Source organism: Hirundo rustica, chromosome 1 (assembly GCF_015227805.2).
Source record: "Hirundo rustica isolate bHirRus1 chromosome 1, bHirRus1.pri.v3, whole genome shotgun sequence".
NCBI lineage: Eukaryota > Metazoa > Chordata > Aves > Passeriformes > Hirundinidae > Hirundo > Hirundo rustica.
In genome coordinates this window covers 145865804-145879920 of record NC_053450.1, presented here as the reverse complement: position 1 = coordinate 145879920, position 14117 = coordinate 145865804, and the positions used below count along the sequence as shown (strand labels likewise).

The following is a 14117-nucleotide window of genomic DNA, read 5'->3' as shown; positions in this document are numbered from 1 at the left end:
GTGTGAAAGTTGCATCTGTGTTCAAGATTTAGGAAATTCTGCAGTGTGGTTGAACTAATAATCTTTTATCACTAGCCCATTTTCTTTTCAGTGCTTCTGTAATGACTGTTCCTTCTGCTGCTGTGAAATCAAAATGCATATTCACTGATAATTTGGAATTCAAATAGGGCATTATCATTTCATCATTGGAGAGTTGACATGCTCAGGATTTGGAATGCTCCTGCAGATTTTCTTTTAGCTTTAAATACCTTTTTTCAAGTAATTTGCTATAATTACATACTTAAGACCTTCTATTTTAATACCAGAAACTAATGGGATTTTAACTTTAGTTTATTGTATCTGAAATGTAGACTTAATTAACTTTCTAACTTTTACTAAGCTGTAGATAAGTCTTAATGTGATTTGTGTTGAAGTATTTAAAGGTTTTGATTTAATTGGTCAGATACCTGCCTGTAATTCTCTGCTGAGGAAAACCCTGATAAATTAAAGTTGTCTTTTTGTTTCAGTTTAACAAAGCTTTTGAGGTAGTCTTTTTCAAAGAACAGTTACGAGTTTCAAGACTTGTGGGGTAAAAATGGGGTATTTGTAATGGTCTTTAGTTTTTTAAGCCATCTTTCATAACTCTTGGTTTCAGTTATCTCTGGAAGTGTTCAGCAAGAGAAACTTTTATTTTAATATTGCACACCCCTTTATCTGAAAATGTAGAATTTCTGCAATTTGGTTCCTTTCTGTAGTTGCTGAGTGTTTTGAGCATTCCTACACAGTAGTGACTTGTAGTTTTACTGTTTTACTAGACTTTCCTTCCTTTTGTGTGATATTACTTATGCACATAATAGTTTGGATTTAATAAGTCTTCTCTGTTTTTCCCCTAATAGCTTCACTTTGAGGGAGCATACTTATCAAATGTTTAAATGAGTTTGACATATTTTTTTAAAAGCTTCATTACACAAATAAGCAGGCATATGCTCTCAGGTTGATGTTTGATTTGATTGGCTTCATGCAATTTTAAAGAAAAACAGTGGTGAGTGTTTTAAATTGGAGTGTTTCTGGGTTTTACTAGAATTATAGAAAAAGTACATTTTTTTCAAACACATTACGCTGACCAGCAGGGATTGTCTGAGTTACCAGATGTATTTGATTTGGAATAGGCAAGGAAGGTTTTAAGGTATTTTGCTGTTTATTTATTTGTTTCTTCCCATTAAAATCCTTACCCAGGCTGAAAGAGAAATGCACTCTACACTTGTACAACTCATTATTCCAATTAAGATTGCATTATTGTAGTGCAGAATAATTTGTCTTGCATTCTGTAAAAGGGCTGCTGTTCAAAAAAAAAAAAAGAAATGAGAGGTGTATTTGCATCCAAACTCACTTTCCTACCGTCAAATGTCAAATTTTTGACAACAGTGATTTGTCAGAACATTAAAGAATCATGGAAAAGTTAATATCTATTTTTGTTTGTGAGATAATTACTTAATCTTGGATCGATGTGGAAAAAAATGTTGGTGTCTCTGCTATTTCAGATTGTGTCCAGTTTTAAAACTACAACATCAAGGGCAATCTGTCAACTGGTAAAGGAATATGTTGGCCACAGGGATGGTATTTGGGATGTCAGTGTCGCGAAAACTCAGCCAGTGGTGTTGGGAACTGCATCTGCTGGTAAAGTTTTGTGTTGCTTGAATATTTAGAAAATTCTGGTTAAGTCCCTATGCTATAGCAAATACAGATCCAAAGCATACTTGAAGACTGAGCTCCACACTGGAAGAGTCCTTTCAAAGAAGTTCTGTAGCTGAAAAATCCTTAAAATTGGAATTTCCTTTCCCTTGGAAGGTTCAAGCATACTTGTTGGTCTTTCTGAAGTATGTGCTGGTTCACTTCCATGCAGGTCACACTCTCCTTAGCTCTGGCATCTTGGGTGGGGTGGGTGGGTGGGATGGGGAGCTGCTTGCTTGGGGAGGCTTCTGGCACTGAATTCCATATGGCTGGGTACAGAGAGCCCTGCAGGCTTTCTATCCTAGCATTGTTCAGTCCTTTTTTTATAGAAGTTGTACGTGTGGTCATAGTTTGCATATTCTTGTGGTTTTGCATTCTGTCTTCTGCTTCAGAACACAAGGGCAGCTGAAAATCTTAATTTTTAGTCCTTTTACTTTATTAGGTTCATTCCTTCCACTTGAGGGGGTACAAATATTAATGAACAAGTCACTAAATCTATTATAGTCCAAAAATCAATGTACAGACTTGTGTAGTTTTGGAAAATTATTAGGAAAATAAATCATAGCCAGATAGAATCAGTCAATTTGAAGTGACATTCTTCTGAGGCTGAAACAGAATCCAAAGGTGCTGCCTAGACTTTAATATTTATGGACCAGAAATCTGTGCTTCTTGAACTGACCTGTTACAATATTTATGTGCCTGCTGAGGGGCCACATTTTGTCTTTGTGTGGGACATCTTGTCTTTGTCCTGATTTAACTTGGAAACAGCAGTTTTCCAATTCAGCTTTAAGGTCCTACCCACTTAAATACTGAAGTTAATTGTTTATTTTTGGGTGTGGCAGGATAAAGGAGTGGCATTTAGAGTGATTTCCTTTTTAAATTAATTTTTTTAGTGCTCTGCAGTGACCTATATGCATTTGGGATTTCCATGCAGGAAGTAAATAGATTGTACATAGAATTCCTGTTTGTAGTGACTGCCTTTTTCACCATGGAATGCTTTCTCTGTTTTTAACTGAGTCTCATGATACACAGCTGGAGCATTGTACAGAAGTATTTAATCAAGTTAGGAAAAAATATCAAAAGTAGAATTTGCCTTTCAGTACTTGCTGCAAATTAATCTGATTAGGACAACACCTTTACTTTTTTGGGGAGATGTGTACAATGACAGGAAGAAGTTACATTTTTTAAATAAGGTGGTAGTCAAGAGTTCTACATTTAAAGTCTATTTCTTATGGTATGTGTTACAGTGGAAGATAACTTGTTTGTTGAAAGGGTAAAAATGAAAAACATATGTTTTTAACTATTTACAGCTGCTTTTTAATCTTTGTAGATCACACTGCTTTGCTGTGGAGCATAGAAACAGGGAAGTGCCTTGTCAAGTACGTGGGGCATGTCGGCTCAGGTAAGATAGGGGTATGTTGCGAAAACTGGAAACAGCATGGGAGGGGAAAATGTGTTTTGGCCAGCTACAGAAAGGTTTATTGTGATTTCACTTGCAGATTTGCCAACATCATTAACAAGTCAGTTGTGATGTTCCACTACTTTTCATACAGAGAACGTTTTGTAATATCATCCTTTATTGGAGAGGCACATGAAAACAGTTTTGCAAATGCTAAATGAATAAACAAGTCCATATAAAGAAATTTACAGGCACAATTACGACACTCAGAAGTTAAATGTCAGAACTCATTGTTGTGGTCTTGTGCATGAGACCAAAACAAAAGAACAAAAGAATCTTATATAATCAGAAATCAGCTGTTTTGCAGGATCTGTGTTATATTTGGGTTAGAAACTACAGATGCAGAGTGAATATCTTTTTGCACTTCTTTGTTTAAGATCCCATATATAATTTGCTGCATAATATGAAGATCTTGTTTTTAAGACAGTTAAATATAGGTGTTTGTCTTTCTTTATACCAGCACAGCATGAATATTGTGGAAACTGTTTTTTAAACCCCTCTTTAGGTGGGGAGGTGCAGTGCAGTGAGTGTTTTTGATGTTAATCTTAATTTTTGGTGTCCAAATTTGACAAGAACTTGATTAACCCCCTTCTGCCTCTTAATGACTAAGAATACAGAATTTTATAGACCAAAACTGGAGAGGTTTTCCATAGCTTTAACTTGCTATTGTGAGCTGAGTAGTTTGTCTGATCATACCCTGGGAAAGTGAGGAACCCAGTTATTGACCAGGATTGTTTGGTTAAATAACTCAGTACATCACATGAACTTTGTGACAAGAGTACAAATAGAATTAAGTTCTAGAGAACTGTTTCATCTGTGAGTTGTACTTTTTCTTCCTGCTCTATTACTTCTAGCTCCTACAATACAAAGATAAATGCATAGAAACAACTGGTAACATGGTAATGTGTTCAGACTTCTCAGGCTGTTTGCTGCATGGACCTCTAAGTTCAATAAAGTCATGTTTGAAAACTTCACTCACTTGAATGTTCATGCTGGTCGTTTTCTTTTAAAATTGCTATTTGGATTACGATGAAAATAAGAAGTTCTAACTTGTATTTATAAAAACTGTGTTTGAACAACAACAAAAAAGAAATGATATTGTATATAAGTTTTATATAACTATATACATCTATAAATTATAATAGAAATAATATATTTTTTATGTAATAAAACTTTTTTTTTTTTGACAATTGATTTGAAATGGTGCAAAGGTATTGAGTGCCAGCTGCTGGTGCCCCACAGAGTTATCTCAGTTTAAGAAGTATCTTTCTAGACTCATTACCACACTCTCCCAACAGTATGTGCATCTATTTTACTTGTATAATGGATGGAAATGAGTTCTAAGTTCTTTCTTGAATTGAATCTTATGCACTTAAATGAAATGAAGAGCTTTGTTGGTTGATGGAATTCTTGTAGGGCATCATGTTTTGATTACATGTGGTTGCAGTACTGAAATCTATTTGTTACTTGCATCAGGTTTTCAGGCATTTGTTCTTGCAATCCTACATAATAAGCAGAATGCTGATGGTAGCATATATTAAGTTTCCATTAAGTTAGAAATAAATATGGATACTTAAATTCTCTTTATGGATGTCCAGAGTGTTATCCCCTGTCAGCTTAGATACTATTTGAATGTGGTTTGTTTATCCTCTCTAACATGAACTACTTGTACTAGATTCAGGAAATAGCTTGCTAGAAAATGTGTTGTTGTATAATCAATTGTAACTGCTTTCCTTGATAGTATACTTTTATATCACCTAAAAGATTACTACCAAAAATTGCTGAAAACTTAAGGCGATTTGATTTTTCAATGCTTTTAATGATAAAATATTGTGAAAGAATTATTTTAGTATACTAACTTAAAACTTTGTTTCATACAGTAAACTCCATAAAGTTTCATCCCACTGAGCAAGTGGCTCTTACAGGTATGTAAAGTTTTTTCAGATGTTAGATGTGCTAATCTTGATGGAAAATAAGTGTAATTTGCTAATTTGTTCTGGTCGCCTCTCTCCCTATTGCTTTGTCAGCATCCTTGTTGATTGAATTGTTTTTATATTGAAGGCATAACAAATCAGAGCTAGATCTTGCCATCTGTGTTTTTCATATCATGTTGTCATTTGTGCTTGCCTGCTCCAAACCAGACACTTGGAATCATGCATCAGGTGAATGTTCTGGAATTCATCCCAGAGTACTCAAAGAACTCTAGTTACGGCAGGATCTCTCAGTACTCAAGGAACTTTAGTTACGGTGTTACGGCAGGATCCCTCCTGATTACCTACCAAAGTTCTTGGGAGTCTGGAGAGGTTCCTTCTGACTACTGTTACTCTGATATTAAAAGAAGGCTGTGAGGAAAGACCCATGGAACTACAAACCTGTTAATCCAATCTCAGTTCCTGAAAAAATTATGAAGGTTATACTGGGTACTGCTGAAAGGCTTTTAAGGAATAATGGAGTCATCAGGCACTGTCAACATGGGTTCACAAAGAGTAAAGTCCTGCTTAAATAATTTGACATCCTTCTAGGATAAGGTCACCTGCCTAGTGGATGAAGGGGATGTGGTGGATTAAGTTTTTCTGGTTTTTAGTAAGGGTTTTGGTACTGTCCATCACAGTGTTGTTCTGGACCAGTTGTCCAGCTGTGGGATGAGCTGGTTCATAGTGTGTGGTGTGGGCAGCTGGCTGAAGGGCAGAGCTCATGGTTGTAGACCCCGGCAAAGGATCACCAGTGGTGCTCCTCAGGAATCAATTCTAGGGCCAGCCCTGTTCAATAGATTTATCAGTGACCTGGATGCAGGAACTGAATGCATCATTAGCACGTTTGTTGGTGATACCAAACTGGGAGGTGCTACTGATTTTCCTGAGGGACAGGAGGCCTTTCAGAGGGATCCAAGTAAGTGAGAGCACTGGATGATGATTAATGGGATGAAATTTAACAAGGTCAGATGCTGCAGCTAAAACAGAGTAATGCTGAGCACAAGTATAAATTGGGAGAGGAGTGGCTGGAGAGCAGCCCTGCAGGATTAGAACATGTTTGTTCTGACCATAGGAAGGACAATCTTGAGTTTGCCCTTAGTTAATAATGAATAAGTCTGTTTTAAAGCAGATGGAATTAACATCACATGGTACCTTCTGAGCTGTAATCTGTTACTAGTTAAGCTGAGTTGTTTAAGGCAGAAGAGGAATAGCTTCACACTTCCTGTTTTGGGTTTCTTGTTAAAACTATGGTAAAATATTTAATGGAAGAAATCATTGAATAAAGAGCCCCTGTATTTTGAGAAACAGTAAAGGAGTATCTGGTGATGTATTAAATGCCTTCTTCAAATGTTACATATGAGCAGTGGTGAGACTCATGTTCTGATGTGTGATATTCAATTGCATGTTACACTGTAGGAGTGATTAATTTGGTAGCTGCTTATATCTTGCATAATGAGTTACATTTGAGATGTTGAGACTTGCTTACCATAAGGTTTGTAATGGTGTTTGTTAGGAAAAATGCAACTTAGACAGTATTGCTAAGTGTAATATTTAAGCTTGTTTTTATTGCCCGTGGAAATACTCTCATTTATTCTCTCTCTCTTTTTTTTTTTCCTTCTCTTCCCCTGTGCAGCATCTGGAGACCAGACAGCTCACATCTGGAGGTACATAGTACAGTTGCCTACACCTCAGCCAACTGCAGATTGCAATGTAAGCAATCAACTTGCTGCAACTAAACTAATTGCACAGCAATTTCATCAGATACAGGTTTTATAATAAGACTGAATGTTAAGTTTACACATAATTAAAAAATTACATGATTTCAGGACTGCCAAAGGTGGGATTTTAAGGTTTTAGTTTAACAGCTGTATTTCAACTTTTCTTTGAAAGTAGACTCCATGTTTTCAAAGGCATTTGGTGCAGAATAGAATTTGGAGCTTCAAGTAGATGAATTGACTTTTGTTCGAGGTAGTAAATGTGTAAATGAACTGTAAATGAACAGTTGAATAACTTATTTTTTGTAATAATGAAGTTGTTTTTAAACTGGTTAAATTTTGTAGGGTAACTTACTGAGGCACCTGTATTAGCTGTAGTTGCTGTGGATTGAAAACTGATTGAAACAAAGACTTGTTATTTTGACATTTATTTAATTGAGTCTTTATTGATTTCTAATCAGTCCTTCCCAGCACACATCACACTGTCTGATTTTGTTGTCCCCAGGCCTTTATTTAGTCAGTATTTACTCTAGCCTGTCAAATGCTTATTTTACTTAAAAGCACTCTTACTAAATTGTGAGGAAAACACAATTTATTGCATGAGCTTCTCAGTAGGCTAAGCAGAGGCAAGAGTTGACTGTATAATACAAGATAGATTTCTGAATGGAAAATGTCTGATTCAGTTTATTTAATTTGGAATTTCCATTTTGAAAGAAAATACAAATGTTATCTTTTCTACCTGTAAGTAACATAAAAGAAAGATGTTTTTGTCTTGTGTAAGTGTAAAAGGAGTTCAGAGAATGATGTTTAACAATGAGCAAAAGAATTTATTTTGCGACTAGTTTACATCAGCACTGCATGATGACTGTGTAGTGACCAACAGAAAAATATTGCTGTAATGATTTGATTTTTAATGGATAAAAATTTCTGTAAATTACTGTCTTCCCAAAGATTAACATAGTCGGTGTCCTTTTAGATGCTTCCTACCTTTAAAAATTGAAAGCAGAAAAATTCCTTGGTAATGTGCTGCAATGAAATTCTGGGGTAATGCACTTACCAGATAGTAAAGGGGACAGATACTCAGAGCTAAAGAGTTTGGCAGAGATTGTAAAATGAAGTAGAAACATTTCACCACTTCTCTGGTGGCCTGTTCCAAGGCTTGTAACCCTTTTGGTGAAGAAATTTTTCCTAATATCCAGTCTAAACATCCTCTGGTGCAACTTGAGGATGCTTCCCCTTGTTCTATCACTTATTCCTTGGGAGAAGAGACTGACACCCACCTGGCTGCACCCTCCTTTCAGGGAGTTGTAGAGAACAGTGAGGTGTCCCCTGAGCCTTCTTTTCTCCAGGCTGAACAACTCCAGTTCCCTCAGCTGCACATCAGCAAGTTGTTAAAAGATGTTAAAACTGCATTTAACTTACTGGTTATATTCCTTCAACTAAGTTTGTGATAGTGAGTACTGGAATAGGCTGGGTGCAGCAGAGTTAATTTACCCACATTCACATTAAGGGGATTGGGAAACATTTACACTTCAAAATATAACTTAGAGACATTCCTTCCCTTTTATTATACATCTTTTTTTCTCTTGCATTTTACAGCAAGTGTCTGGAGAAGATGAAGTTGAAATCTCAGATAAAGATGAACCTGATGGAGATGGAGATGGTTCCAGTGATTGCCCCACTGTCAGAGCCCCGTTAACTTCACTGAAAAGCCATCAAGGAGTGGTCATAGCAGCTGACTGGCTTGTTGGGGGGAAGCAAGCTGTGACAGCATCGTGGGACAGGACAGCAAATCTGTATGATGTAGAGACTTCTGAACTTGTCCATTCTCTTACAGGTATTTGTTCACTCACAAAAAAAAAAAAAAAAAAATTAAATTGGTGGTTTATTTTTTATATGAGGGATTATTTGTAGATACTAAAACACTGAGAAAAGTAAGTTGTTTCTCTGGAGCAGGATGTGAGTGTGTACCATCTGCTGCTCAGAGTTGTAATAGTTTTAAAAATTGCAGTCTTGTAAATCCCCTGAGCATGAATTTGCCTTCTTTTAAGCTTATGATTTAACCTATGAAAAAATAGTTGTTTAAATTGAATGTACCCAAATTTTAGTTCTTGCAGAAGGCTTTTGCTGTGTTCATGGTGTGTTAAGCAGCAATAACCTACACTGCTGGATGTGAAATGAGTAGTGTGGTTTTTGCCTTCAAATACATTCCCAAACTTTTACAGCAGTAACAGGATTAAAGTTCAAAATGATCGTTACTCCTTTCTGTTTGGGAAAAATAGAAAAAAATCATCAGCATTTCATTCCAAGTGTAAATGAAAAGTCTTATTTTCATTACTTTATATGTTCTCATGTGTGATTGTAGGGCACGACCAGGAGCTCACGCATTGTTGTACACATCCCACCCAGCGTCTGGTGGTGACATCGTCACGCGACACCACCTTCCGTCTGTGGGATTTCAGAGATCCTTCTATCCATTCTGTGAATGTCTTTCAGGGCCACACAGAGTAAGTGACAGCTCCTTCACAGATTTTCATAAGTTCAAAAAGTTGCAAATCTGCCCAGAACTGTTGCTGTGCGCTTTTTGAGGTACTGAGTTCATTCCTGTTTTGTGAGACTGATTTTCACAGAAACCCCCAATTGTCCTCCTTCAAGTGTGGCACAGCAGTACGTAATTTCCAAAACAGCAGCCAGGGCTCTTGGTGTGCTATTGCTCATATGGTAAATCTTGATAACAATTGTTACAAATAAAGCTGATTTAAGGTATGAGGTTCTTTTTGGCACCGGTTATGCTTGCAGTTTGGGGTTATTGCTGTGATGCGGTGGATCAAGCAGATTGCCTCTGCTTGTCTTGGTACTCACTGTGAAGTAAAGGTTACTCCTCTGAAACCAGTGGATAAAAAGGATTAATTTTTACTCTTAAAAGCTTCTAATTTTAACATAAAATAAGAAAAAAAAGTAGAGGTACCGATTGCCGTGTTCTGTCAAAACAGTGATTCTGATGTAACTTTTTTCATTACCAATTTAGGCTTAATGTTATTATACTGACTGCTATTGAATGTGGACATAATGTAGTCCTGAGAATCTGTGTTCTGGTGTCTGCTTTCTGATTTTTTGAGCTCTGATACATGGAAAATGCAGGTGTAACTTGGAAATACTTTACCCAGGGAAGCAAATCTTTTTTTGACTTGTGAATGTTTGAACTTGTCTGTTTCAGAAAAAAATTTACCTCCTTTCTTCAGAAGAAAAGATGATTGTTAATCCTAGCTCAAAATACAAAGCTCAAATATTTGTTTACATTTCTGGTTTTTGTGAATGCAAATGTGTAAATTTACATTATGACTGAGTTTCAGTACCCCCTTTTTCTCAGCTATTGTCTTGCCTATATATAAACTAATACCACTTTTAATGCCCTCTGCCCTGGATTCCTGAGCTGATAAATTACTTGGTGCTTCACAATCATCCTGTATAAGTGGCCACCTTCTCATGGAGCAGTAAGCTTGATTTTGTGGCCTACATCCTAGAATTGTTTCATCTCATCACTTTTGTATTCGTCTATCACTTTTCCTAGACTGTTGTATAAAGTTGGAAGGTTTTGTTTCCATTGGTACTTGCATTTTTTTCCCAAGCTGATTAACTGTTTTGTCTCAGGATGTTTTTTTAAATGGCCAAGACTGACATTTGTGTTTTCCCATGTATTTACTGAGAGCAAACGATGCTGATCTTGGGTGGTGGTGCATACTGTAAAAACTGTTAGCTGGTGTTTTTGGCTTCCATTGCTGACAGCTATAAACTAACAGAGAGTTTATTTTTTAGGAATGGAACCTCTTCAGTTGCTCTTACTCTAGCTTTTAATTGTCCTCATATTTGTGCTTGTCTGCTGTATCAACATCTCTATTTCACACTTGTATGAGTTTTTAGTATTGACATAGGCTTTTTCATCAAATATACCCTACATCTGATGGTCTCAAAACTGATTTTACTTTTCAGTGGCCAGGGCTGCTGAGGTCTCTCATTGTGGAAGGGGTAATTCTGTTACAGGTGTGTCATTGTTAAATGCAGACAGAGCAGAGACGGGGGGGTTGGTGTTTTTGCAGTTGAGACATACTTTGAGGAATTTTATTTTTGTTCTTTTATTGTACTGCCTACTGGCAAAATATTTTTAAATTACCCTCTCATCAACACTACGACAATCTCTTCACATTAAGCAGCACAGAAGAAACTGTTGGAGGTTTTTGTTTGTTTTTGGGTTTTCTGAATGTCTGTTTGAATAATTTGCCAAGGATTTAGTATTTTGGTAGGCCTTTGGCATCAGTTCCGTGCATTGGATGTTACAGTTGTTAACACCGGTGATTTAAAGTCCTCAACCATAAGTTTTAACACCCTCTGGCTCAATAGTACCTCATGAGTCTGGCGCTCACAGAGCAGCTATTTTTTCACCAGATCAACTCCGAACGCTCTATGCCAATATAATTAGCTGCCAAACATCTCGATCACGAGGCCAGCGTTCCGTGTTGATTTCGTACACCCCGAATCGGGCTTTGTTTTGGGATGTTTCTCACTCCCTCCCGTCCCTCCCTCCCGGCGCGGGAGCCGCGCCACAGCCGCTCTCCAGCAGGTGGCAGCACCGCGCCGCGGCGGGCGCCCGGCCCGGCCCGGCAGCGGCGGCGCGCTCTCGGCTCCCTTTAATTAGCCGTCATGAGCGACGCTGGAGGTGTGCTCGAAATGGCTCATTATCGTGGAAAAGCTAAAACCGATGCTGATGTGTTGAGACATTAAAGAATCCTGCTGTAGACAGAGCGTATTAAGCTTTTGTAGAGTTAGTTGATGTCAAAAAATGAAGAGGTGCGGTGCCTTGTCCTGTATGTCATCATCTGTGAGAGATTATTTGTATCTTAAGTGGATTAAGAAATCACCTATCACTTTGATGTCCTGGACATAGCTTTATTAAAAGCATGTTTATCATCCAGTACTAAAACAGTTTAAGAAAATGAATTCTCTTCCAGTAAGGCCAGAAGGAATCATTGTGATCAACCTGTCTGTCTTGATCTTGCATGGATAACTGTTTTGAATTAAGGGGTAATTTTAGAATTGCCAACTGTATGTTAGCTTGTTCCAGTGGTAAAGATTTCAGTTTATCTCTTGGCAAAATCTATACGTTGCTTGTTGCAGTGTTTAATTAACTTCCCTGTTAAACTTTTTGCTAGTCTGTCTAGCTTCAGATTCATCTTTTGGTTTTTTTTTTTATTTTCAAGAGCTTTGTTTCCTATGTTAAGTACAGAAGCTTCCTGTGTTTTCTTCATGTATTTTCTGTTCTTATTTACAAGTTACCTATTTTGCCTCAAAGTGTATTTCTAAATATATTTTGACATTTATAGACTAAATATAGTACATTGATAGTACTTTTGCCCTTCAAGCCTGCATTCAGCTGGGGCCTTTTTCGAAGTTGTATCTTCCCATTGAAGTTTCCAGTTCTGTAAACATTGCTTGTTTACATTTTTCATATATATGTATGTGTATATAAATATGACTGTTTCAGTTCAATAAATGACTTATTCGCCAGCGCCCTCTCACATAGCAGTAAAAGTATCTTGTCACTTACTGTTTTAGATTTGCCATGTCCCCAGTTCATCTCACTTACTTGTTCTTTACTTATGAAAAAAATATGAAATGGTGTGGAAATAAGACTGATGTTTGCTTAAATAGAAATATTTTTATTGTCTGGTTCTGTGTGTGTACCAATTGGAATTTGTCTTACTAGAGATGTGAATCCCCAGTCGCGTCCCCATATGAAAAGTTTAACAGAACTCTGGGAAAAGATTGCATTTATGTTATAATCTAATAATTATAATTATGCTATAGTAATGCTATAATTTGTGGCCTGTAAGCTAAATTGATTTCCTGAGTTAAAGCCTCCAAAAATCATACTGGTGACTCGTATTCCAATATCTTTTTTTCCAGCAGTTACTGCTTTGAAATACATGACTGATAATAACAGCTGTTCTCCTATTGAGAAATTATTCAATTTAGAGGTTATTGATTGGAGCTCTTCAAGCTGAACTAAGGTTTTGTTCTGCAGAGCAAAATGGTTCTGGCATCTACATGGCAGTGTTCACATTCCACTTCACTTGTGCTTTCCTTTGCTGACGCCTGCACAGCCCATCTTATCCCAGCTGTGAAGTAACTCTGGTGTTGACATGCTCCTGAATATCTGCTTGATGAGATTTTCTGTCCCTTTAAACACTCTGCATGTGCTGGGGTCTGTGTTGATGTGTGGAGCCTTCTAAAATGTTAACGTTGGAAATACTTACCATTTGTAGTCTAAAAAAACCCCAAAAACTTAGTCTATACAGGTCTAGGCAGTACTTTACAGATTTTTTTTTTTCATTTATTCTGAGAGTTTAGTAACACAAGAAATAAATTAACCCCCTTTGGGCAACAGAATGTTTAGTAGCTAGTGAATTCATATACAGTGTTTAAAGTACAGCTTTTGTTATACGTTGGAAATATTTTGAGTCTTACATGTAGCTGAAAAATTACTTGGTGAATAATAAAGGGTTTTTTTTTTTCTTTAGTGACTGTGAGAGGTGCACAGTGGTTGGGGATATTGCTCTTGAAATGCTTGAAAAGAAATATGCAGGGCTTCCAAGTCTGTACTTGCAAATAACACCCTTCAAAGAATAAAAGTGATGTCTCCAGAAGCATCTTTGGGTTGCTATCCTTTAGTGAATATCCTTTGTTAATGCTTTTTGGTTGTTCAGTATATAATTATGCTCCACCTTGCCATGGCAATTAAATGCATTTTTGGCTTTAAAACCCCCCATAAATTAGAGTGGGTGCTTTTGTGCTAGCCCCAAAAAATGACAAAGTTTCTTTACTACTTTTCAAACTTACTGATCTTTGTGGGTAGATTGGGCCAGTGCATCAAGCATGAATGTGTGTTAGTTGTGGAATCTGTATCTGTGTGTTACTTTCTGGGCAAACTCAGGAAAAATATTTCTGATCATGGATCTTATGTTATTTCTTACAAAGAGCTTATAGCTCTTTTGAACTGCAGCATATTCCATCTCCTTTCACTCTGCTTGTGTGGCTCTAAGAGACCAGAAGGGAAAGTTCCTGTTCATTTGCTGCCTGTATGTCTCTGAATGTGCAGCTGAATGGTGAGTTGTGCTTCATCCTGAGAACTTCGAAATTAGAGAATTGCAAATATGTCTTGTTTCAAATTTATGTTTTCCAGCTTCTATACTTGCTGAAGAATCT

General features: G+C 36.9%; 1 protein-coding gene across 5 annotated transcripts in view; it reads left to right on the top strand.

Annotated features, from left to right (window-relative positions):
* The window catches only part of WDR37 (WD repeat domain 37), a 44805-nt gene that overhangs the window by 18403 nt on the left and 12285 nt on the right, over window positions 1-14117 (top strand). For all 5 annotated transcript variants that reach the window (XM_040071339.2, XM_040071328.1, XM_040071369.2 and 2 more), the window contains 6 exons: window positions 1521-1656; window positions 3041-3112; window positions 5050-5094; window positions 6776-6852; window positions 8457-8694; window positions 9223-9364. In XM_040071339.2, the coding sequence (XP_039927273.1) occupies window positions 1521-1656; window positions 3041-3112; window positions 5050-5094; window positions 6776-6852; window positions 8457-8694; window positions 9223-9364 (710 nt within the window). The remainder of the gene's footprint in view (window positions 1-1520; window positions 1657-3040; window positions 3113-5049; window positions 5095-6775; window positions 6853-8456; window positions 8695-9222; window positions 9365-14117) is intronic.